General features: G+C 44.3%; 1 protein-coding gene across 1 annotated transcript in view; it reads right to left on the bottom strand.

Annotated features, from left to right (window-relative positions):
* Window positions 1–26880, bottom strand: part of TNN (tenascin N) — a 42451-nt gene that overhangs the window by 7445 nt on the left and 8126 nt on the right. Inside the window, 10 exon segments of the mRNA XM_030573334.1 lie at window positions 280–412; window positions 1064–1194; window positions 13659–13922; window positions 15403–15666; window positions 18240–18295; window positions 18297–18462; window positions 19313–19576; window positions 22032–22121; window positions 23307–23489; window positions 25594–25857. Of these exon segments, the coding sequence (XP_030429194.1) occupies window positions 280–412; window positions 1064–1194; window positions 13659–13922; window positions 15403–15666; window positions 18240–18295; window positions 18297–18462; window positions 19313–19576; window positions 22032–22121; window positions 23307–23489; window positions 25594–25857 (1815 nt within the window).

Genomic DNA, 26880 nt, shown 5'->3' with positions numbered 1-26880 from the left:
CCATCCAGACAGATCTGAATCTCCATATAAGCCATCCCACTGTGTCACCTCATGCTCTTCCCCCACTGCATCTCCAACCTGCCATGCAGCCTGGCCCAGGGCACTGGACTGGAAGTCAGGAGATCTGTGTTCTATTCTCAACTCACTGACTTACTGAAAGACCTTTGACAAGTCATTTAATCTCTCTGGGTCTCTGTAAAGTGGAACCATCACCACTCACCCTTAACTGCAAAATGCTACAGTTGAGATGTTCTAAGTATTATTAGTGCCAAGTCCTACCTGTCAAGAAGGTGTTGGCTGCCTTTCTGCTCCGGCGGTCTCCCTTAAAGGCCACCACATAGACTGTGTACCTCACTCCTTGTCCCAGGCCTTCCAGTATGAACCTTTGCTCATTAGGACCCAGTTGCACTTCCTGCCAAAAAAAGAAAAGATAGATTAAAGATCTGCCCAGCCCCATAGTCTGCATCATCTATTCCCAGCCATACTGCTTCCATTCTCTCCATGCTTTTGGAGGTGAGCAGGGCACAGTCAGAAGAATGCTGGTAGCAAGGTGTATCCTGTAAATACAGGGCCATCTGCATATAGTGGGTAGGTTGAGGATTCCCTGCCCCTGGAATGAGGATTTGGGGGAAAGAGTGAACTTGCAGAGACCCTACAGACAACTGTATCCACAGGGAATAGACTGTATGCACATTCGTGAATGAGATACCTCACATGTAAGGTGCCTTCTGACATGTATAAACACATTGGAAAAGCTAAGTTAAAAACACATCCCTGCCCCCAACATCAAGGCCAGTTATGATGGAACTCTTCTGTTGTGTGAAGGATCTGCCAACCCACAACACCTAGCAGCAGTAACAGTGGTATGTGCCGCCCAGTAGGGCACCAGCTCCTCCCAACAAGTGTAATTAAGATGGAATATTCCACTTTTCAAGGCACCTTCCCACTTAAAGGTTGTGCATGTATTCTTGTTAATGGGATCTGATTGGCTAAACCCAACATCCCATGTGCACTTTAAACTGGGGCAGTTTGTAACAAGAAGGAATTGAAGAGCTCACAGTACCTTGCTGGTGCCATCTGGAGTCTCGTAGGTCAGAGTGTAGCCACTGATCTGTGCAGCAGGCGGTGTCCAGGTAACTACTCCACTGGACTGTGTCACATCTGATACATGGAGGTTCTTGGGAGGGTCAATTTCTATTTCAAACAAAAAGCAGAGAACAGAATCAAACTCTCTGATTGTACAAGTACCTCTGAGAAGAAGCAACCCATAGAGTGAATCTTCAGCACAGGGCATGGAGGTATAGAGCTTTTAGTTTCTCGTATTATTAACTGGGACTCAGCAACTACAGAAACTATATTTCATGGTTAACAAGGAGGAATGTGTGAAGTACGTTAGCAATGTGTTGAGGCCCAGAACTGAGATGGTAAAGACTGCTGCAGATCAGGCTTCAGATGCACTGGCACGGGAGCTGAAATGGAAATAGCATGGAGTGTTGTAGGTCAAATATGAGGTGGCACCCTGGACTGAAATAGCATAGGGTAATACCAAGTGAAGACGGGATCGCATTGGCAGAGTTGGGAGGGCATCCAGAGCCGGAACAGCTGATGATCTGAATTTGTGTTCACTGGCAGAACTACATGGGATAAGCTCACACAATATGTGCCTGCACCTGGAGGCAAAACCAAGCTCATCTTCAGCCAGTGTTACCTGTCCCACATGTTTATTATCACCAAAATACACCCACCTTTCCTTAAAAACGAGCTAACTAGCCTGAAAGCTAATACATATTTCTCACTTCTAAAGACTGAGGAGTTAAGGGTTGGTGTAAGGGATTGGGGCATAGGTGCTCTGGCCTAGCTGTCATGGCTGGGCGGGCGGCCACCAGTCAAAGATGGCCATAAGGCAGAATCAGCAAGCAGGGATCAAAGTAATCACTAGAGCCAAGATTGATAAGGAAGGGTCAGGGTCAGGGTCAGTGTCAGCCCAGGGCCAGAGACCGGAGACTGGATGTAGCTATCAGGCTGGAATCAGGTGGCAAGAGTCAGGCTGGGGCTGGAGGCCCGAGCTCAGAGATCATTACAAGACTGAATCAGGAGACCAGAGTAAGGCTCAAAGTCAGGCTGGGGTCAGAGACTGGAGATCAGAAAGCGAGGTGAGGTCTGGAGTCACAGTAGGCCAGAGATCAGTATCGTTGTCCAGACAACTTCCTGGGGAATCCTCTAGGATTAAATAGTCAACATGGGCCAATCAGAAGGCCGCAAGGTGCTCTTGCTCTGGATACTTTGGGTGGTACTTCCTGCAGTGCCTAATCTCCACAGTGCCCCTTGAATGTGGCTCTGTATAGCCACCTCCTGGGGTGATGTGAAAACGGGCTCCACAAACCCACAGATCCTTATAGTCATGGTGCAGACATATGAATTAAGATGGGCCTTCTCTTTCTCCAGAGGTAAACACTGCAACACACTTGAGGTTCTCCTCCCCAAACCTGGGGGTTTTGCATTAACAATCTATAACCACATAACCCATCCATGGCAAAGCGGCTCTCTTTGCAGGCACCGGAAACATTTTATTTTAATATGTTTGCTTACTTTAACAATTTACAAGTACAAAATAACCCACATCTCTATGGTTCTAGTCTCTGGTATTTTGTGTGATCCAGTCCGCCTCCACTAACAGCAAAGACTAAGCCATACATTCAAATATCTGTGTGGTGGTTTCCTGAGTGTGGAGAGCAGGCTGGCTTTATTTTTAACCAATACCTTTTCACAGCAATCATAAATAGCCTCTGTTATTGTTCTATATTGGCCATACAAGCATAAAGGGTATGAGGCATCCTTTATGACCAGGGTGGTTTCTGACGCTTGTTCCATAGAATGATCCCCTCCTAGCTCCTGAGAGAATGTTTCAATAACAGAAGCGAAGGCAGCTGCTGAAGAATCTGTCCCAGTTTTCACACAATGCTTGGTGCATTCTGGGACAGGGCTCTTTGGAAACCTGTCATTAACTTCACAAAGACCTTCATCCATTCGGTCCCCTCTGCTTCAATCTGAGAGTGTCAGGAGGGCAGTGCTGGTATTCAGGAAACAGCACTAACTATTGACATGGGAGCCTATGCACACGCGCGCACAAACACACACACACACTTGCTTACGTAAGGCAGAACTATTGACACAGGACCCTATGCCTACACACACATACTCCCTCACATATGGCAGAATTATTGACACAGGAGCCTATGCACACGTGCATATGCACACATACACACACACGTATGGCAGAGCGTCATGAAGCTTGCAGAAATACTCAGCTCAATTCCCTGCTCCACAACAGGCTTCTTGTGTAACCTGGGGCAAGTCACTTACTCTCTGTACCTTGGTTTCCCATCCATCAATGGGGCTGCCCTCCCTCACAGGGTCTTGTGAGGATAGATAAACCCATTAAAGACTGTGAAGCACTCAGATACTAGAGTAATGGGGGCCATATAAGTACCTAAGTTTGACAGATGGAAAGAGTGGAGCAACAGTGGCATGAACACAGGGTTGGGAGGCAGGAACACCTTCATTCTCTTATGTTTAGAGAGTTTTTGTTTCATTAAATAGAAACGGAGAGAAGATATCTACACAGACAAAGATCCCGTATCAGGTGAGAGAGGAGGGAATTAGTACATCAAAGCGCACATAAGAAACTATTAATGGTGAATGAAACACTATATATTTAATTAATGGGAATAACAGCTCATTGAAGTAACTGTTTACAGAACTCCCAAGGTTAAGAAAAAAATCCATTTTTATTATGCATGGAAGCAGAAATCCTCTCAGATTAGTACTGTGGAAGCTTGGACACCAGAGGGAGGTATTGGAATCCACTGTCCTATTCCAGTGATACTGCTGTCAGCATTACCTGTGCTCTCCCAATCCATAGTGCTACTGTTAAGGGTCTGAGCTGCAAGGGGCTGTTACAGCTTGGACACCAATAAAAAACTGCCTCTTGGCCTAAAAACTTTCCATACAAGGTCTCTGCTACAAGCGTATTATTTTAATCATTGGGAATACACAGCTGTTGTCTTGAGTAAGATTTTAAAGGTATTAGCAGAGCAGGTCGAAAATTTTCTGGCATTGGAAAAAAATGCCATTTTGTTGAAACTGACATGTTTTGCGAGAATGTATCAATTTTGACGAAATTTTATTTAGGAAAAAATTAAAAATGTTTTGATTTTTCATTTTGAATTTTTTAAACCAAAAGTGCAGCACTGGGGGAAAGCTGACACATGCGGTGCAGTATGTGGTTTGGAGAGAGACATCCCTTAGGGAAGGATCTATTAATGGAGACTCTCTATGTCCTAGTAAGGAGAAGAAGATGGAAGATGATAAAATACAGGAAGGATCGGATGAGAAACAGTCAAATGGAAAAAAGTCCCATTCAATTACATCATGTAATAACAGACAGCTAAAAAGTGACAAGTTTTTAAAGTGCTTATATATAAATGCTAGGATTCTAAATAATAAGATGGGTGAACTAGAGTGCCTCATATTAAATGAAGATATTGATATAATAGGCATCACAGAAACTTGGTGGAATGAGGATAATCAATGGGACACAGTAATACCAGGATACAAAATATATCAGGAGGACAGAACAGGACATGCTGGTGGGGGAGTGGTACTATATGTGAAAGAAAGTGCAGAATCAAATCAAGTAAAGATCTTAAATGAACCAAACTGTACCATAGATATGGAGAGTAATTCCATGCTCTAATAATAAGAATATAGTAGTAGGGATATATCACCGACCGCCTGACCAGGATGGTGATGGTAACTGTGAAATGCTCAGGGAGATTACATAGGCTATTAAAATAAAAAACTCAGTAATAATGGGGGATTTCTACTATCCCCTTGGTATAGCTGAGGACAGAATTCACAGATAAAGTTTCTTGACACCTTAAACGACTGCTTCTTGGAGTAGCTAGTCTTGGAACCCACAAGAGGAAAGGCAATTCTTGATTTAGTCCTAAGTGGAACACAAGATCTGGTCCAAGAGGTGAATCTAGTTGGACCGCTTGGTAATAGTGAACATAATATAATTACATTTAACATCCTTGTGGTGGGGAAAACACCACAGCAGCCCAACATTGTAGCATTTAATTTCAGAAAAGGGGACTACACAAAAATGAGGAGGTTAGTTAAACAGAAATTAAAAGGTACAGCGCAAAAAGTGAAATCCCTGCCAGCTGCATGGAAACTTTTTAAAGACACCATAATAAAGGCTCAACTTAAATGTATACCCCAAATTAAAAAACATAGTAAGAAAACCAAAAAAGTGCCACCGTGACTAAACAACAAAGTTAAAGAAGCAGTGAGAGGCAAAAAGGTATCCTTTAAAAAGTGGAAGTTAAATCCTAGTGAGGAAAATAGAAAGGAGCATAAACTCTGGCAAATGAAGTGTAAAAATATAATTAGGAAGGCCAAAAAAGAATTTGAAGAACAGCTAGCCAGAGACTCAAAAACAGCAAAAAATAATTTAAGTACATCAGAAGCAGGAAGTCTGCTAAACAACCAGTGGGGCCACTGGATGATTGAGATGCTAAAGGAGCACTCAAGGATGATAAAGCCATTGCTGAGAAACTAAATGAATTCTTTGCATTGGTCTTCATGGCTGAGGATGTGACGGAGATTCCCAAACCTGAGCCATTCTTTTTAAGTGACAAATCTGAGGAACTGTCCCAGATTGAGGTGTCATTAGAGGAGATTTTGGAACAAATTGATAAAATTAAACAGTAATAAGTCACCAGGACTAGATGGTATTCACCCAAGAATTCTGAAGGAACTCAAATGTGAAATTGCAGAACTACTAACTGTGGTATGTAACCTATCATTTAAATCAGCTTCTGTACCAAATGACTGGAGGATAGCTAATGTGATGCCAATTTTCAAAAAGAGCTCTAGAGGTGATCCTAGCAATTACAGGCCAATAAGCCTGACTTCAGTACTGGGCAAACTGGTGGAAACTAGGGTGGGTGGAGGACAGATAGCTCAGTGGTTTGAGCATTGGCCTGCTAAACCCAGGGTTGTGAGTTCAATCCTTGAGGGGGCCAGTTAGGGATCTGGGGCAATAATCTGTCTGGAGATTAATCCTGCTTTGAGCAGGGGGTTGGACTAGATGACCTCCTAAGGCCTCTTCCAACCCTGATATTCTATGATTCTATAGTAAAGAACAAAATTGTCAGACAACATAGATGAAAATAATTTGTTGGGGAAGAGTCAACATGGTCTTTGAAAGGGGAAATCATTTCTCATCAATCTACTAGAATTCTTTGAGGGGGTCAACAAGCATGTGGACAAGGGGGATCCAGTGGATATCATGTACTTAAATTTTCAGAAAGCCTTTGACAAGGTCCCTCACCAAAGGCTCTGAAGCAAAGTAAGCTGTCATGGGATAAAAAGGAAGGTCCTCTCATAGATTGGTAACTGAAAAGATAGGAAACAAAGGGTAGGTGTGATGGGTTGGACACCTCCTCTCCCTATCCAGGATGCCACCTGATGTACTGGGGTTTCACTGAGCCCTCCTGCTCCACTAGCCTGGGTTCCCACTCCCTGTTTTGCTGAATCAGGCTTTCTGGCCTCTGACAGCACACACACACAGTTGTAATTGTTACTTAGTCAATATTCCTAACTTTAGATACAGACACGATACTTGCATACAACTTGGATAATCACATTCAGTAAATCATACCCTTTCCAATGATACCTTACAAGACCTATCTTACATAAAATATATCTTAGTTATGCCATATTTATATTATAAGCATATTTCTATAAAGAATATGGAGCATCACATCACAGTAGGAATAAATGGTCAGTTTTCAGAATGATGAGAAGTAAATAGTAGTGTCCCCCAGGGGTCTGTACTGGGACCAATACTATTCAACATATTCATAAATGATCTGGAAAAAGGGGTAAACAGTGAGGTGGCAAAATTTGCAGATGATACAAAATTGCTCAAGATAGTTAAGTCCCAGGCAGACTGTGAAGAGCTACAAAAGGATCTCTCAAAACTGGGTGACTGGGGAACAAAAAGGCAGATGAAATTCAATGTTGATAAATGCAAAGTAATGCACATTGGAAAACATAATCCCAACTATACATATAAAATGATGGGGTCTAAATTAGCTGTTACCACTCAAGAAAGAGATCTTGGAGTCATTGTGGATACTTCTCTGAAAACATCCACTCAATGTGCAGTGGTACTCAAAAAACAAACAGAACATTGAGTATCATTAAGAAAGAGATAGATAATAAAACAGAAAATATCACATTGCTTTTATATAAATCCATGGTACACCCACATCTTGAATACTGTGTGCAGATGTGGTTGCCCTATCTCAAAAAAGATATATGGGAATTGGAAAAGGTTCAGAAATGGGCAACAAAAATTATTAGGGTTATGGAACAGCTTCCGTATGAGGAGAGATTGATAAGACCGGGACTTTTCACATTTAAAGATGATTTTTTGACCCTTTGGGCTCTGCCTTCTGCGAGCTCTTTTCTCCTCTGCTAAGCTCAGCGGCTTCCTCTCGTAACTCCAGAGACCTTTTTTAAGTTTTTGTTTCCAGAGGCTGCGGTCCTGAGTATGACCTTCCCAGTTGTCCACATCCATGTCCATTTCTTTGAGGTCAAGCTTGCACACATCCTTGAAACGCAATATTGGGAGTCCTTTAGGTCTTTTTCCAGATGCCAGTTTGTCATAGAGGATGTCCTTTAAGATGCACCCATTATTCATTCTGCACACATACCCAAGCCAAAGGAGGGATCTGTGTTTGAGGAGTGTTTGCATGCTGAGTATGCTGGCTCACTTGAGCACCTCCGTGTTGGTGACTATGTTCGTCCAAGAGATTCCAAAGATTTGATGAAGGCAACGCATATGAAAGCTGTTGAGCCTCTTTTCCTGATGAGAGTATAAGGTCCATGTCTCGCTCCCGTACAAAAGTGTGCTGATAACACACGCACGATACACACGGATCTTTGTGTGTTCTGTCAGTTTGTTGTTTTGCCATACCCTCCTGTTCAGTCTAGACATTGTTGTGGCAGCTTTTCCAATGCAGATGTTGAGTTCTGTTTCAAGTGAAAGGTTGACTACGATAGTGGACCCCAGGCATGTGAATTTGTTCACCACTTCAAGTTCATAGTTCTTGATCTTGATGGAGGGTACTTCCTCAACTCCTTCGCACATTATGTTAATCTTTTTTAAGCTTATGATAAGCCCGAAGTCTTGGCAGGCTTTGGAAAAACTGTCCATAAAGTTTTGAAGATGAGCTTCTGTGTGAGTTGTCACTGTTGTTGTCATAAACAGATAGCTAAGGGTTAATGTCTCTTTCACCTAAAGCACCTGACCAGAGGACCAATCAGGAAACCGGATTTTTTCAACTTTGGGTGGAGGGAATTGTGTGTCTGAGGTCTTTGTTTTCTGGCTGCCTGCTTTCTCTGAGCTTTGGAGAAGTAGTTCTGTTTTCTAATCTTCTGTTTCTAAGTGTAAGGACAAAGAGATCAGATAGTAAGTTATATGGTTTCTTTTCTTTGGTATTTGCATGAATATAAGTGCTGGAGTGCTTTGATTTGTATTCTTTTTGAATAAGGCTGTTTATTCAATATTCTTTTAAGCAATTGCCCTGTATTGTGTCATCTTAATACAGAGAGACCATTTGTATTTTTTCTTTCTTTTTTATATAAAGCTTTCTTTTAAGACCTGTTGGAGTTTTTCTTTACTTCAGGGAAATTGAGTCTGTACTCACCAGGGAATTGGTGGGAGGAAGAAATCAGGGGAGATCGGTGTGTGTTGAATTGGCTAGCCTGATTTTGCATTCCCTCTGGGGGAATAGGAAAGTCCTTTTTGATTCCAGGACCGGGAACAGAGAGGGGGAGTCACTCTGTGTAGTTTCACAGAGCTTGTGTCTGTGTATCTCTCCAGGAGCACCTGGAGGGGGGGAAGGGAAAAAGGATTATTTCCCTTTGTTGTGAGACTCAAGGGATTTGGGTCTTGGGGTCCCCAGGGAAGGTTTTTCAGGGGGACCAGAGTGCCCCAAAACACTCTAATTTTTTGGGTGGTGGCAGCAAGTACCAGGTCCAAGCTGGTAACCAAGCTTGGAGGTTTTCATGCTAACCCCCATATTTTGGACGCTAAGGTCCAGATCTGGGACTAAGGTTATTACAGTTGTGTCATCAGCAAAGAGCAGATGTTGTATAAGGGTCTCCCAATTCTTGATTTTAGATCCGAGACTTGCAAGATTGAACAGCTTTCCATAAGATCTTGTGTGCCAGTAGATTCCCTCAGTTGAGGAACCTTTCAGTAGCAAGAAGATTCCAAACAGAGTTAGGGCAAGTACATGGCCTTGCTTAACTCCACTATGAATCTGGAAAGCCTCAGAGACTGAGCCGTTGTATTGAACAATCCCATACATGTTTTCATGGAAGGATCGAATCATGGGACATCCAATCTTTTCTAGAAGCACAAATAGTCCGCTTCTACTGACAAGGTCAGAAGCCTTTGGGAGATTGATGAAGGCTATGTAAAGGGGCTTTTTTTGTTCTCTTCATTTCTCTTGTAGTTGTCTCAGCGAGAAGATCATATTGATAGTAGATCTTTCAGCTCTGAAGCCGCACTGTGATTCAGGATAGATTCTGTCTGCAAGGGTCTGGAATTTATTCAGGACAACTTGGGCAAAGGCTTTTCCCATAATACTAAGAAGGGAAATGCCACAATAGTTGTTACAGTTGCTCCTGTCATCCTGGTTTTTATAAAGTGACGATGTTGGCATCTCTCATTTCTTGTGGTACTTCACCTCCTTTCCAGCACAGGCAGAGCAACTCATGAAAATGTTGCAGTAGAATAGGTTTTCCGTATTTTATGACCTCTGATGGTATTGCAGCCTTTTCTGGGGGCCTTTCCATTGGGGAGACCATCTATGGCAAGGCTAAGCTCCTCAACAGTTGGTTCATCATCGAGTTGGTTCATAACAGGCAGGTTTTCAATGGCATTGATGGCTGCATCTATAACAATATTTTCACAAGAGTAAAGCTCACAGTAGTGTTCTACCCAGCGATCCAGCTACTTGGTGCAGTCGTTGATTGTTTCCCCTGTTGTTGATTTCAATGGAGCTGTCTTCTTTGAAGTTGGACCCAAGGCTTTCTTGATCTCGTCATTCATGTTTCTGATGTTGCCTGCATCATCTGCTACTTGGATGCTTTTGCATAAGTGCAGCCAACAGTCATTAGCACAGTGTCAAGGAGTTTGTTGTACCTTGGTTCTTGCCACTCTCAATGCTTGTAAGCTTTTTTCATTTTGGTCTCTCTTGTAGTTGCTTTGGGCTGTGCGCTTGGTCTCTATGACTAGTGTTAACTCATTGGAATATGCGTCAAACCAGTCATTGGTCTTGTTTTCCTTCTTCCCAAAGACTGACAGAGCTGCATTGTAGATTGTGTTCTTCAGTTGCTCCCACTTTAGCTGAGCACTTGTGGCACAATCACTGGAGTCCAGGGCTTGTTGTAGTATGTTCTTGTACTGCTGTGACTTTTCTTGGTCCGCTATGGCACTGATGTTAATACGAGGACATCCCTTTACTTTAGATCTGTGTATTTTCTTTGATTTAAGCCTGACCTTGCTGCACACCAGACAGTGGTCTGTGTCACAATCAGCACTTTGATAACTGTGGATAATGAGGAAGATGTTAAGGTTGGTATGCCTTGTGATAAGATCCAATTGGTGCCAGTGACCAGGTCTGGGATGTTTCCAAGACACTTTGTGATGCAGCTTTGTCTGGAAGAATGAGTTTGTTACACAGAGGTGGTAATAGGAACAAAATTCTAGCATCTCTGACCGTTTCCATTCATCTTACCAGTTCCATGTTGACCAAAACTGGTGGTCCATGCTTCATGATCAGCTCCCATCCTTGCACGTATTCATGTTTCGGAATCCTGCTAGTCATAGTACTGGTCCTTGATGTCAGAAGACAAGGACAGTGTTCGGGCATACACACAAGGTTGACTGGGTCCTCAGATGTGAACAAGCATAGTGTCAAAATTCTCTATGATCCATTTGTAGGTGGCTCAGTCATCCGCAGAAGTGAGTTCTTGATGGCAAATCCCACTCTGTGCTCTGGCGTTTCTTCAGCGCTTTTCCCCTGCCAGAAAAATGTGTAGTCTTTTTCCCTGAGAGATCTGCTTGATGCTAGTCATGTTTCTTGGAGGGATGCGATATCCACATTGAGTTGCTTCAGCTCATCATTCATCACGGCAACTTTATGTGCATCACTGATCTATTGAAGGTCCTCAAATAATCTGGTTGTCATAGTGCAAACATTCCAGCACCCTATCTTTAAGGATGTTTTCTTTCTTTTACTTGATTTGCCTGGTGTGTTAGTTTCAGTCCACTTGTCAAGTTATAAAACTCTAAGCTCCAAGCACCCACTGAAGCAGGCAGACTGTGGTGGGACAACACCCTATTGTCTGGAGGCTGCCCAGTTTTATGGTGAGTTGGAGTTGTCCAGTGAGATACAATGACCTCTCCCACTGTTAGAGACAGCTCTTGGTGCTCAATTCTATGCCAATCGAGGATGAGCTTAGAATATTCTGCCTCCCTTGTTGTGTCGATGCTTGAGGCAAAGCTGGAGTACCTCTCCACAGTGCAAGCCTGGGCAGATGATATGGAGGCCCTGAGTTGCCCATGCATGAGGACCCCCCTTCTCTTGGCATCACCGGTAAAATCAAGAGGAAAGGAAGAATCAATACATCTGGTCCCCGATCGATTGCAGGAGTTTCCGGAAAGATATTAAGATGTCAATCTTTGGGACTCCACTCCAGATTTTCTGTCTGAATTTATTCTCATTGACTTTCATTCGCCTGAATTCACCCACAAAGCAGGGTGCTTTTCTGTCAGGGATTGCTATCTTAGCCTTACTCCCTCTCTAGCTACCCACAAGGCAGTGAGTTTGATGAGCCGCAGGTAGTACCATCTACTCTCATTACGATAGCAGGGATAGCCTGACTTGAGTAACTCTGATAAAATATATGGGTCCTGGTTCTCCATTTCTCTGTGCAGTCATTTATACTGGTGCAAAGAGGGTGTAAAATGCTACAAATTTCAAAGAGTATCAGGATAAGTTAGATGTCATTTGTGACAGAAATTGCAACCATATGCAATATCTTTGGGGACCACATTGTATTAAGTTTATGAATGTTTTATGTAGCATTATGGACCAGGGATTGTATGCAACTCCATTAATATAATATATGGAGATATACCTATCTCATAGAACTGGAAGGGACCCCAAAAGGTCATCGAGTCCAGCCCCCTGCCTTCACTAGCAGGACCAAGTACTGATTTTGCCCCAGATCCCTAAGTGGCCCCCTCAAGTACTGAACTCACAACCCTGGATTTAGAAGGCCAATGCTCAAACCACTGGAGGGAGGGTTACCACAGCTCCTCCAAGAACTAAAAAAGTTGGGGAGATCACTGCCATCCCTGAGATTGCAAACAGCTCCAGAGAAGTATCCCCTCCTGCGGTGGTTTGCATATACTCATTTATGGCAGTACCAAAGGAGAGGCAAGAGAAAAAGGAAGAACTTGGGATTTAAAAGACTGAGTTTACACAGACTCAGGGCATGTCTACACTACAGAGACTACGGCGGCAATAGGTACAGCACTGTAGCTATGCCAGCACAGCCCCATAGTATAGGTGCAATCTATACCAATGGCAGGAATTTTTCCATCACAGTGGGAACATCACCTTCCCAAGCAATTGCAGCTAAAATAATGGAAATATTCTTCTATTAGCCCAGCTGTGTCTACACTGGGGCTTAGGTCAGCACAGCTACCGTACTCAGGGGTGTGGATTTTTCACACTCCTGAGCAACATAGCTATGTCAACCTAAATTTTAAGTGTAGACCAAGCCTTAGGGTCTTTCTTTGGATTCAGCAATCAGACAGGACCTGTGGTTCTAAGGCAGCCACAACCCTCACTGAAGGGTTGGAAGGACTTAGGGATACCAGGGCCCTATAGGACTGATGAGCAATTTCTGTTACATTTAGTGTGGATTTAGAATCTGTTTTGTTTTACCTTTTTTCTGTGATGCTTTTGTCTTTGAATGAATATGCCTACTTTGGATGAGTTGTGCGGTCATTGGTAAAACCAGGTTGTTGTCCTTGGAAAGAAACTGAAGAGCAGGGGCTTGACATTTGTCAGGCCTGCCTAGGATAATCACAGTAAAGAGCAGGGGTTTGCAGCCTAAAACTCCAAGTTGGAAAGGAGTGGGACATGGTGCCCTGCCCAGAGAGAAGTGAAGGCTAGAGACCTCAGACTTCAGGGGCATTGCTGGAGAGGACCACAGAGGAAGTGAGTTAAAAGTGCAGTTACCCTTGAAACTGCAAGCTTTCAGGGTGCATATAGCTCTTGCCTCATCTAGTTCTGCTCTCTGTGCCAGTGCTAACAGCTCATAGTTATACAGTTATCTTCATGATGGTTTGGCCACTGCAGAATTTCAAGTAGCTAATACTTGACTGGCAAAGTTACTTTTATACAGAGTGGTACAAAAAGAGATCATGAAACACCAGATAAGAAAGGGATAGAGATGTCTCCATCTAACTTCCCTTCACTCCTGTCCCCCATTACCTGTCACAGCTTTCGTGTTTGCTCTCTTGCTCTGCTGGCCTCCCTTCTCAGCCCAGATGTAGATGATGTACTCCATGCCTGGCTTCAGATCTGTTAGAGTTGTGATGCTCTTGTCTTTCCCCACAGCTATCTCTCTGGTGTCCCCATCAGCTGAGGTGTAGCTCACCATGTATCTGTCTATGGGAGCCTGGACTCTGTTCCAGGAGATGGTGGCTGTGTCCTCTGTCACTCGGTCGGTCACCAGGTTAATTGGGCTGTCAGTGTCTGAGTAAAAGTGTGGATTATTAGAACATTATTAACAGATTCTAAACTATCTCCTTGAAGCTTGTTTCTTTTGCTCTCTAAACTTTATTTTCATACTCTTAGAACTTTAGTCAGGTAAAGGATAATATGTACATAGGTTTCAGTATTCATGTCTCAATGGCTAAACATCACTCTTGCTACTGGGATTTTAGGACTGAAATATTGGGACAACTGAAGGTCAGAACTGAGGTGCATTGGCAGATGCCCCAGCAGTGGTATTGCAAGTGATGCTGCAAGTAAAATGCAATGGCTGAACTCCCTGGGAAAGTCAGGAGTGGAATTTTTGGCTAGGGGGCTGCAGGTCAGGAATGAGGCCCAACAGCAGAACCTTTGGGAGGAGGGACAGAACTAAATTAGTAGGTGTCCTACAGACGACAGTTGGGGTACAGTGGCAGAGGTGTGAGGGAGAAGTGCGCATAGCATTTACCCATGCTACATCTCACTTCTGCCAGATCTATTTCCTCTCACAGGAGAACCAGTTTCTGAGAGCTTGGAGATGCCTACAAGCACATAGCTATGTGGCAAAAAGTCATATGTTTTATACTGTGTGTAACAAACTAGGGGGAGCACACATTCACAGCTAATCCAGTGTGAAGCCAGTCTGGCTGTAATATCGCCTTCCAGAAATTCCCCTTGTCATAAACAGATAGTTAAGGGTTGATGCCTCTTTTACCTGTAAAGGGTTAAGAGGCTCAGCTGACACCTGACCAGAGGACCAATAAGGGGACAAGATACTTTCAAATCTTGGTGGAGGGAAGTCTTTGTTTGTGCTCTTTGTTTTGGGGGGTGTTCACTCTTGGGACTAAGAGGGACCAGACGTCAATCCAGGCTCTCCAAATCTTTCTGAATCAGTCTCTCATGTTTCAAAATCGTAAGTAACAGCCAGGCACAGCGGATTAGTTTTATTTTTGTTTTCTCAACTTGTCCCTTTTTCGCTGAGAGGATATTACCTCTGCTTGCTGTAACTTTGAACCTAAGGCTAGAGGGGGTTCCTCTGGGCTATATAAATCTGATTACTTTGTAAAGTATTTTCTATCCTGATTTTACAGAGATGATTTTTTTTACTTTTCATTCTTTAATTAAAAGCTTTCTTTTTAAGAACCTGATTGATTTTTCTTTGTTTTAAGATCCAAGGGGATTGAATCTGGACTCACCAAGAATTGGTGGGGGGGAAGGAGGGGAGATGGTTAATTTCTCCTTGTTTTAAGATCCAAGGGATTTGGATCTGTGTTCACCAGGGAATTGGTGAAGCCTCTCAAGGCTGCCCAGGGAGGGGAAGGTTTTGGTGGGGGACAAGAAGTGATCCAGACACTGAAATTTCTGGATGGTGGCAGAGTTACCAGATCTAAGCTAGTAATTAAGCTTAGAAGTGTCCATGCAGGTCCCCACATTTGTACCCTAAAGTTCAGAGTGGGGAAGGAACCTTGACACCCCTGGTTACCTGTTACAGCTTTGGTGTTTGTCCTTTTGCTCTGGTGGCCTCCCTTCTCAGCCCAGATGTAGATGATGTACTCCAGGCCTGGCTTCAGACCCGTCAGAGTGGTGGTACTCTGGTCTTTCCCCACGTCTATCTCTCTGGTGTCCCCATCAGCTGAGGTGTAGCTCACCATGTATCTGTCTATGGGAGCCTGGACCCTGTTCCAGGAGATGGTGGCTGTGTCCTCTGTCACTCGATTGGTCACCAGGTTAGTTGGGCTGTCAATTTCTGAGAGTAAAAGCCTTGATTATTACAATGTAATTGACTGATTCTCAAGTGACTCCCCTAGGGTACCATGTCTTCCAGATCCAAACCTTTACGTACCCTTAGATATTGTGTGAGATAGAGGAAAACAGAAAGGGGCTTGTCAGCCCTATCACTCCCGTCTCACTGGGTAAATACTGCGCTCGCTATCAGTGCTTCAGGACTCATGACTGGAGGACTCAGAACTTGGCAGAACTTTTCGGGGGTCCCAGCCTGGAGTAATAAGCTTGTTGTGGGTCAGGATTTAGATACATTGGCAGAGCTGTGCTTACTCCAGGACTAAAGTAGCAGGAGATGCCATAGGGGAAGATTGTGGTGCACTGGCAGAGCCCTGTGGGGAAAGTTTGCATAAAACCTATGTTAGGGGTGTGCAAACTACGGCCTGCGGGCCGTGTCCAGTCCATCAGAACTTTAAATCTAGTCCACGAGCTCCTGCCAGGGAGCAGGGTCGGGGGGGCGCCCTGCTCTGGTGCTCCAGCTGGGGAGTGGGTTCAGGGGCTTTCTGTGCAGCTCCCAGAAACAGCGGCATGTCCCCCCTCTGGCTCCGGCTCCTACGCATAGGGACAGCCAGAGGGCTCAGTAGTAGAAGGATTTTATATTTGTATTTTATATAATTTAGAATTAAGGATAAAGAATAGTAATGTAGCATGTGTTAAACGTATTGGTGTATGATTTGATCAAATCCTGCCAGCCACCCTTTTTGAATAACAGAAAGGAATGGCCTAATGGGCCAATGGGAAGAGATACATCAGCCAGAATCTGTGTCTGGACTGATTTCAAGGCAATGACAGACCTTTGAGGGTCACCAATTTGTTGTAGGTTTAGCATTTTAAAATAAGTTAAATAATGCAGTGATTGTTTTTCTTTTGCATTGTAATTTGATGTTCCTGTTCAAAATGTTCTGTGTAAATTAATTCTGTTTTGTGTGTGAATGAGGAATGTATGTGTTAAGAGAAGTATGAAGGCCATTGCTGAACTACATGTACGAGGGAGGAACCGGAGACAGATGCAAGGGCGCCAGGAGGCTGTAACACGCCCTTATTGAAATGTGAGAGGAGGGCAGATTAATGACTCTAAAGATGAGACAGGCACCTATCAATGGGGACAAGTTGGCTGTGATAAAGAATGAGAAGGACAATTTAAGAAAACACGCACTTGTCAAACAACAATTGATTACAGCATGACAGAGCAAAATTCATTGGTCCCAATCAAGGAAAATCACTATATGAACAGGTATCAGAGGGGTAGCCATGTTAGTCTGGATCTGTAAAAACAGCAAAGAATCCTGTGGCACCTTATAGACTAACAGACGTTTTGGAGCATGAGCTTTCGTGGGTGTTGCATCTGAAGAAGTGGGTATTCACCCACAAAAGCTCATGCTCCAAAACGTCTGTTAGTCTATAAGGTGCCACAGGATTCTTTGCTGTTTTTATATGAACAGGGTGCCTTGCCCTGAAACTTTGGGTTCGTACTGCCAAGACTTCCCCGGACCCTCATGTTGCAACCGACGGAATCTGGCTCCTCCCTACCGGTGATCAGCCTAGCTGGCCACTAGGTTGATCTGGACTGGCAATTATAACATCTACTGGTGGGACAGTGTATGTCTGTGTGGTGCATGATTGAATGCATATGCTAATTGTATCTTCAATAAATGCGGCATATTGCCTTTTCCCCTGAAAAAGATCCCACGCGCTTCTTATAAGCGTAACAGCTGCACATGCTTCCCCTACCCCAAGCACCACCCTCCCACAGCTCCCATTGGCTGGGAACTGTGGCCAATGAGAGCTGCAGAGGCGGGACCTGCAGATGGAGCAGTGCACAGTGCTGGCTGGTGAGCGCCATTCCTCCATGAAGGAGCCGGAGGGGGGCATGCTGCTGCTTCTGGGAGCTGCAGGGGCGGCACCTGCGGACAAGTCAGCATGCAGAGCTGACTGGCCGCACCCTCCACGTAGGAGCTGGAGGGGGTCATGCTGCTGCTTCCAGGAGCTGCTTGAGGTAAGCGCCACCCAGAGCCTGCACCCCTGAGACACCCGCCCTGTCCCAATCCTCTGCCCCAGCCCTGATCCCCCTCCTTCCCTCTGGACCCCTCAATCCTAGCTCAGAGCACCCTCCTGCACCCCAAATCCCTCATCCCCCACCCCATGCCAGAGCCCGCTCTCCCAACTGGAGCCCTCACCTGCCCCTGCACCCCAACCCCCAATTTTATGAGCATTCATGGCCTGCCATACAATTTCCATACCCAGATGTGGCCCTCAGACCAAAAAGTTTTCCCAAACCTGACCTATATGCATATGGAACCACTCAAGCACCCCATTAAAGTCAATGAAATTTTGAAATTGGGAAAATGGGAGTTGGGGTAAATCCTAAATCTCAATCTTGGAATGACCTGCAGCATGTTTGGCCACATGACAAATTGTCCTATAATGTACACTGTGCAATAAATTGGAAGAAAACAGAACAAAACACAGCTAATCTTCAGGAAGCAGTTTGTGATATGCAGTTAGCTAGTATCACATCCCAAAGATTCCCCTGATTACCTGTCACAGCTTTAGCGTTTGCCCTCTTGCTCTGCTGGCCTCCCTTCTCAGCCCAGGGTGGTGGTGCTATGGTCTTTCCCCACAGCTCTCTCTCTGGTGTCCTCATCAGCTGAGGTGTAGCTCACCATGTATCTGTCTATGGGAGCCTGCACCTCATTCCAGGAGATGGTAGCTGTGTCCTCTGTCACTTGGTCCATCACCAGGTTTGTTGGGCTGTCAATTTCTTTTAGAGAAGGTTTAACGGTGGAAAGATACAATGAGGATTCTCCCCAACACTTCATTAGGAGAGACCCATCAGTCCTTCCCCACTTTTCATGGTCTTTCCCCCTTCCACAGCTGTGAAGATGATACTGTTTCTTAAGCCAACAGCAAAGCTCCTACATGAGTTAGCACACAAGAAAAAGCCCTCATAGGGACTGGTTGCTACTCTCCATCTACCCTGAGTGCAACTGTATCAGTTCTGTTAAAAAAAAACATAAAAAACAACAACAACAAAAATCCCACCAGCACCAGATATGCTAAGCCTCAGCACAGTGAGCAGCCACCAAACCACAGGCAGAGCAGCCCTTACACCAGTTATCCCTCAATGTCTTACTCTCAGGCTAGTTCTTGGAAAGGTCAGAATGGGACCTAGGGAAGATTACTGAGTTTGTTTATGGCATTCTAAAGGCAAGTCATTAACTCCATGTTTAGTCAGCTAAGAAGCCTTGATGATGGCTGTTTTACTAATTGAATTACCTCCATTGTACTGATACTAATGACTAGCATCTGAGAAAAGGGATCTCTACCAGCACTTGTGATTAGAATCATAGAATAGAATCGAATCATAGAATATCAGGGTTGGAAGGGACCTCAGAAGGTCATCTAGTCCAAGCCCCTGCTCAATTAAAAGGCTCCATTTTCACAACTAAAGGCCAGTTTAGCCTACCAGTGAGAATTACAATTTACAGGACAGATTCTTGTCTCATTAATACTGGTGTAGATCAGGAGTAACTTCAGTGAAGTCCATGGAGTTGACAAACTGGTGTGAGGTCATGATCAAGCTCCACATTTCTTCCCCTGCCATTAGTTACCTGTCTCAGCTTTAGTGGTGGCTCTCTTGCTCTGCAGGCCTTCCTTCTCAGCCCAGATGTAGATCACGTACTCCATGCCTGGCTTCATACCCATCAGGGTAGTGGCATTCTGGTCTTTCCCCACAGCTATCTCTCTGGTGTCCCCATCAGCTGAGGTATAGCTCACCATGTATCTGTCAATGGGAGCCTGGACCCTGTTCCAGGAGATGGTAGCTGTGTCCTCTGTCACTCGGTCGGTCTTCAGGTTAGTTGGGCTGTCTATTCCTTTAAAAGAGCGTTTGATAGTGCAGTGTTAAAAGACTCCCCAAGCAATATTCCACCTGATCCCAACAGTCACATTCCTTGTCATGTGTAGCATTTATTTTACTCTACAGTGCTCAGCCAGCCCTTTCAAGAGTTTGAAAGTATTTTCCACCACCCAATTTTATTGTCTTCTACTTGGCAAACATCTTCCTGATAATGCAGAGACAAGCCTAGCTTTATTTGGTTTACTTTCTGGTCTGGTCAGCAGGAGGGCAGATAGCTTTGAGAATACAATTAGTGAGTTAAATCCTGGTGCAAAGCCAGAGAGCAGGGCTCAGAGTGTATTAGTGATGGGTCCTGCAAATACAGTGGTTTTTAAAAACTAGAAATATATCTGTGGACAAAATGGCAGAATTATCTTTTAAATAGCTGTTTTGAATCCAGGCACTCCTTACTAGGCTGATACCATTTCAAGAGAACTGAAATTTGGGGAGAATAATATACTCAGTACATTTCAATTTCAAATTACTTTACCAGCAATAACTCATCCATCCTCACAATAGCACCCCAGAGGCAAGTGTTGTTATCTGCGAATGAGGACAGTGAGAGAGAAGGGCTAAGTGACTTCCCAAAGACACAGGAGTCAATATCAGGAGTTCCTGGTTCCCAGCTTTATACTCAGAGGAATGGACTAGTCCACTTACTAAGTGCCTGACACAAGGACCCTTTAAAGGAGAAATTAGTATTCTCCATTAAAGCATCCCAGTGGTCCCTTGGCCCCTCCGCACACTACCATGGGGAAGGGAGGAGAGAGAATGATCCAGAGATGGCAGGAGAACCATCTTAAAGAACAAATGGTAGCTTGAATATTGAATAATTCATAGATGTTCAGGTCAAAAAGGACCCCTGTGATTATCTAGTTTGACCTCCTGAACCACCCAGGCCAAGAAACTTCACCCAGTAATTTCTGGTTGAGCTACAGCATCTCCTTTAGAAAAAGATATCTAGTTCTGATACAAAAAGTTCAAGTGATGGAGAATCTCCTAGATGAGTTGCTCCAATGGTTAGCCTCACTTTTGCACCTTAATTCCAGTCTCCATTTGTTTAACTTCAATTTCTAGCCACTGGATCTTATTGTGTGTTTTGTTAATGCTTTCAGAGACCTAGTTTAAGATCACTTTAACATCTGAGATGTCCTTTATTGGGGAACTGTACCCAGTGCTGGCAATGGAGGATGATCTTCTCCACCCCTTCTCGGGTAGTAACTCTGGAGTGTTGGGAGAGGCTATGCAAACAACTCATGCACTGTGCAGTGTCTGTGCAGCTAACCAACCTGGGTGGGTCTCTCTCAAAGGAGCTCTTGTTCCATAAAACCACTACACAGCTAGCACTCCAGGCAGCACCCTTTATGCAGCTGTGTTGCACTTATGTTCTACAAATTCCCTTAAACTTCTATGAATTGGCTGATTTGGTCACTGAAGAGAACAAGGGAAAATATTAGAGGAATTAATACATTCATGAAAAGCCTTGGGGCTGTGCAGCACTAGAATGGTTCTATGCAAAGCAGAGGGCGATCAAGTAATAACCGCTAAAAATGAGACAGAATCCACATGTTCACAATGTTTGAAAACACAGGTGACAGATGGAGTCATCATGTTCCAAAGACAGCAGTGCTTCCCAACCCCACTTCCTTCCAAGGGTAACTGGAATCAGACGTCAAGAGTAAACAAGAGCTCTGATCAAAAGAAAAGTCCAGCAGACTCCGGCCAGGCAGTGGCCAATGAAAGAGACCTCAGCAGTGCCACACCCACCCACCTATGCCATTAACAGAGAAGAGATGTGGGAAGGATGGAATGATGATTCTATTTGGGGATTTGTAGGTTTCCAGTAGTGGGAGAATCCTGGATTTCCATCTCACAGATGAGAAACAAATGCAGTCAGTGAGAACAAGATGGAATTGCCCTGCAGTCTGCATGCAGCATTTGATTACTGGCTGTCAGAGGACCTGGCCAGCTATCTGTCCTCCACACAGTGTGGTGACCAGAGCAACATCCCCACTATATGCCTTCCTCACTCCTCTGAGAAGAGGACCCAGCCCTCTCTCCTCCTTCCATTCATCCCAGTTGCTTCCCCTTGCTGCTTCTCCTCAACTCCCACCTGTAACCCGCATGCTCATCTGGACTGATGGTATTTTACATAGTAAGTTACAATGCAGTGTTGCTGAGTCTCATGATATTTGGTGTTTGTCTTAAAGCCCCAGCTCCTGCAGTCTGGTGATTACCTGAGAATTTCAGGTTGGGGGTTTTTTTTTTTGTTTGTTTTTTAAGTTTCTAACTCTCATGTTTGTGGAGAGAAGCTTGAAAACACGAATCAACTCAAAACAAGCATCACCACCTACGGACCTTGTATCCCTTTGTGTCTGTACAGCACTGAGTACAATGGAGCTTGATTCTCCTTGGGACTTCTGGATACATACCAGTGCGGCCATTCACTACAGATGGTTTTCCTTCAATTTCATTCTTCACAGATATGACAATGATCTTATACTCTGTGCCAGGCTTCAGGCCTATAAGAAAACAAAAGAAGCAGTCCCAACAATTAGGGAATAAAGTACAGTAACATTTTCTTAGAAAAATTGCATCTTCTGCTCTCTGATTTTACATTACAGAGGAGTTTGAGTTGTGGGACTGGGATTTGTACTTCTTGTCTGGAGAATATGTGAATCTGATGTTTTGGTTTAGGCTCATCTCTACGGGCCATACTGGTCATAAATTGTGAGGATTTCCATTTTACCCATCCTTAGTGTCCCCAGATCTGAACTGAACAAGAAAATTTTATTTATATGAGGGTAGAATTAAAGTTGAATGAACGTACATTGACATTTACTACCCATACCACATGGGGAGCTTTTCCATGTGATGTCCAGTATCACCCTTCAACCCCCTCACACACAGAATATCCTCATGATGGCTACCTGTGAAGATGTGAACAAGTGCTGGACTTGGTGCAAAGATGCAAGCAAAGCTGTAGAGCCAGATCCACAGCTGGTGTAAATCACTGAATTCAATGGGGCTATGCCAGTGTACACCAGCTGAGGATCTACCCCATATGTTTGGCAATATTGAAGGTGAAACTCCCAGCCAGACAAAAAGTAAATCATACCTCCTCTTTTGCTACAAGAGCAAGCTAAACAAAGTGCTCTAGTCATTCAAAAAGGAGTCTCAGAATCTCTTGTGATTTGAGATCAGATTGAATGGAAATGGTTCCTATCCTAGGGTTCTGCCAGTTAAATTCCATCTCCGCTCCCTCATCAGCTAACATCTGTGCTGAAGAGAACTCAGTATAGTTTCAAACTAACGTGACAGTGAGATATATTGCAAGAGAAACTCTTGGCTTTCTTCCTTTTAGCTTGGCCACTAGGTGCTAGAGATGGTTAACCTGGCAGACTTTCATCTATGTATTACAAGGTTCATGGATGAAGGCTCATCTGGGTGTTTTTGTTTGTTTGGTTTTGGTTTTTTTTGGGGGGGGGGGCTAGGGGGCTGGTGCATTGTAGGAGTCTCACAGCAGCAGCCTAGGCATGAAGTGAAAGAGTTCTGCTAACTGTCTGTGTCTGCTCCAAGCATCAGCCACACAGAAACAAAAGAGATGCTCTTCTCAGGTTATGATTCAAGAGTCAACCTCTCTCTTGTGTCTATCTCTCCCCATTTCTCCCTGGCCATGTCCTGTCTGGCTATAACCAATCACTTACCGCTGATGATGTATCTGCTCTTGGGGTCACTGCTTTTAGGCACCGCCACTTCCTTCTCCTGCCCTTGCGGTGAGCTGAATCTCAGTTTAAAATAGTCCGGCTCTGTTGGGGGGTTCTCCCACTCCACTTCCAGCGAGTTCTCCATCTCCTCTGTCACCCAGGTAGCGCTAACTGCAGATAGGGCTAAGGAAGACAGAGTGGGGAGGGTGATGAGCAAGCAGCACATTATTATTTCAGCAGCACCAAAGCCACCTCTCCTCCATGTGTGCACACAAGACAGGAAAGAGCCAAACTACCTCCACCAGGGGTCTCAGGCCTCAAAACCAGGTACAATTTCTCAGATGAACTGAAGGGTTGTTAACGAGGCAAAATGCAATTATTCTTTCAACAGGCCTGACTGTACTCACTGTAAAGCTGTATCCCAGCCACAGAGGACTCCAGCTCCTAGGTGTTCTGTTACAAATAAAATACACACTCCCCATAATCCAACCCTTTACTGGCTTTAACAAAGGCATTGAGGTAGCACAGTGTGAAGCTCTCTTCACCTAAGTAGGGTCAGACTAGTTTAGGTATGGCCCAGAGATGCCTGAGGAAAACACAGCTACTGCAGGGAGTGGTGCTGACAATTCAAAACTGGCACTCTGCCCTCTGAGTCCATAATCATAGAATATTACGGTTGGAAGGGACCTCAGGCAGTCATCTAGTCCACCCCCCTGCTCAAAGCAGGACCAATTCCCAGACAGATTTTTGCCCTAAATGGCCTCCATAATGTTACAACACTCCAGCGTGATTGTTAGGAAGTGCAGTGCACCTGGCATTGCCATTCGTACAAGTGAAGTCCTGACTACTTGCACTCTCTAAGGATCTTCTGTTAGGCTAGGCAGTACCTCTCATCCCCTAGCCAAATCCCACCTGATAATTACATTCTCCTTCTTTGAAACCCTTCTGTGTCCATTCAAATGGATGGTTCTCAGAGAGTAAGGAGCTGCAATTTCTTGGAGAGAGGCTGGCACAAATTAAGAAGCAAATTCCTCTACCCCCAACTGCAGAGTGGGAGCAGAGAGAAGGCTAAGATCAAAAGAGTGGTGTGGAGAAGTATATATGAGGTATAAATACACAGCATATGAAAAGATGAGTTGCCTTACCAAGTTGGGGGTCAGTGCAAACAAGCCAATTCAATTGAGGTGGAAGTGGACTATTCTATAGCTATAATTGAATTGGCTCATTAGCACTGACCCCCAACTTGGTAAGGCAACACCCACTTTCATGTGCTGTGTATTTATACCTGTCTCAGTATTTTCCACTCCATGCATCTGATGAAGTGGGTTTTAGCCCACAAAAGCTTATGCCCAAATAAATTTGTTAGTCTCTCAGGTGCCACAAGGACTCCTCATTGTTTTTGCTGATACAAACTAACACAGCTACCCCTCTGAAACCTAAACTAAGGCAAAAATCCCCAGGGGTTACCCCTGGGTCTGCCCTGAAAGACACATTGAATTGACAGATTACTACATCTCTGTCATCTTTAGGAACCACAGATAGTAACTCATTTGCATGTATATATTTGCTTGTTTTCACCTGTAAATAATTCTCTCATTTCTTTTTCCTAGTTATAAAACTTTAGTTAATTTATTACAGGATCGGCTACAGGCATTGTCTTTGGCATGATATCTATGATGCAAATTGATCTGGGATAAGAGACTGGTCTCTTGGGACTGGGAGCAAACTGAACACCCAATGATTTTTGGTGTAAGTGACCATTTATCACCAAGTCCAGATTTCCTGGGTAGCAAGATAGACGGGAGAGTCGAAGGGCACTGTCGACTCCTTGGTAAAACTGTTATAGTGATCCAGGAGTTCACATTTCTTATTAGGTCAGTGAAATCTAATTCTAGAACATATCATCAATTTGGGGTGTCTGCCCTGAGGTAGGCACTCACGGTCATGTGCCACTGCAGATAGCATGACAGAGAAACATTTCTGCTTCCTGGAGTCAGAGAGTAAACTGGTCCCAGCACTGTGAACTCCCTTGAATTCAGAAGCAGGGAACAATGGCTGGGACTTTGGGGGGGATGGGAAATTCATCCCAAAAAAACTTTTGGGAAAAACATCTTTAAATTGGAGAAGAAAGGCTTATAGAATGGGCCTTTCCAAAATCTCAGACAGGAAGTCATGTGTAGTGCCATACACCCTCAAAGCCTAGCAGTTTGCTCTCCTATAGTTTGAACCTGACTTTGAAGACCAGTAAATCCTTTTTTTGAGGAAAGGGACTTTCTAGTGCTCCCACCTGTCCTTGCTTGTAGGTGTTCTGAGTTACTGGAAATCCCCTTCTTCACATAATGAAGAGTGATCTGATACTTTGTGCTGGGGCGAAGGCCTGGGATCTCATAGCTGAGCTGTCCTTTTGGCACTTGGACTTGTACTGCAGAGGCCTCGTGCCCTATTGGATAATAGCTGAGGAGGTAATAATCCGCGTCGAGCACCTGATCCCAGCTGAAGGTCAAAGAATCTTCCGTGATCTTCAGCAGCTGCACATTCTGAGGTGCAATGACTACAGGAAAAAAGGAGAAGAAATTATAAGACTGATATTTCTTCTTGGGGCATAGTCCAAAGTCCACTGAAGTCAATGAGAGTTTTTCCATTGACTTCAATGGGCTTTGGATCAGGCCCATATTTTGCATTTGTACAATGAATGAACTGCTGGTGAACAGATCTACATAGACAGCCTTGGAGGCTGAAGTCCTCTGCTTATCCACAAAGAGGTATAGTTACAGTGGCCCATGGGAATTGAGAACACTCAGCACTGCAATAAACTAGGTATACTTAGCGCCATGTTGTAGCAGACAAGTCAATCATGAAAAAAAATGCCAAGAAACAACCTCCTTAACACTCTCAGCGTCACCCATGGTACCAGATGTGTCTGTCGAGGAAAGACACTCCTCCTTGCTTGGCTGGACGAGTGCAGTTGCCATTTCATTATTCTTGTTCTGTGGCATTAAATAATTCTATACTGATGTTACAAAATCCAGAATAAGTGCAGGACCCTCTAATTGCCTAGTCAAAGAGACTTGTAAGACATAGTATAGACCCAGGAAGATCAAGACTGTCCTGTAAATCTGGGAGCAGGAACAGAACTCTAGGAAGAGAAGCACATCTCAGTGTTCCCCTGGAGATAGCTGGTAGCAGGTTATCCTCTAAAGCCAGTGCTCTGGTGTTGCAATCTGTGGCCTACATTTTCACTGGCACCCAAAGCAGTAACTCTGCAATAGTACTGCAAAGTTCAACTACAGCTGGGGAATGATTTTATCACAGAATTTGAGTGGCAGCAAAAATGGGCCTTAATGCTTCTCATAACATTTGATCCTGAACCTCAGAAAGACTACCTACCTATCTCATCAGCTAAACGACAGAACTCTCCTCACTCTACAATTTCTCAGTCACTTACAAAAAGCTGAAACTGCAGTTCTGAAGGTATGCTAGGCACTTTCCATGCATTGTCTTCCACTGCTACTGGGGTGAGTTACAGCTGTCAGTCACACAGTGAAAGACAGTCACAGGCGGCTACTGCAGGAAC

Source organism: Gopherus evgoodei, chromosome 8 (genome assembly GCF_007399415.2).
Source record: "Gopherus evgoodei ecotype Sinaloan lineage chromosome 8, rGopEvg1_v1.p, whole genome shotgun sequence".
Taxonomy (NCBI): Eukaryota; Metazoa; Chordata; order Testudines; family Testudinidae; genus Gopherus; species Gopherus evgoodei.
The sequence above is the reverse complement of the archived record's forward strand: the minus strand, read 5'-3'. Positions and strand labels throughout refer to the sequence as shown.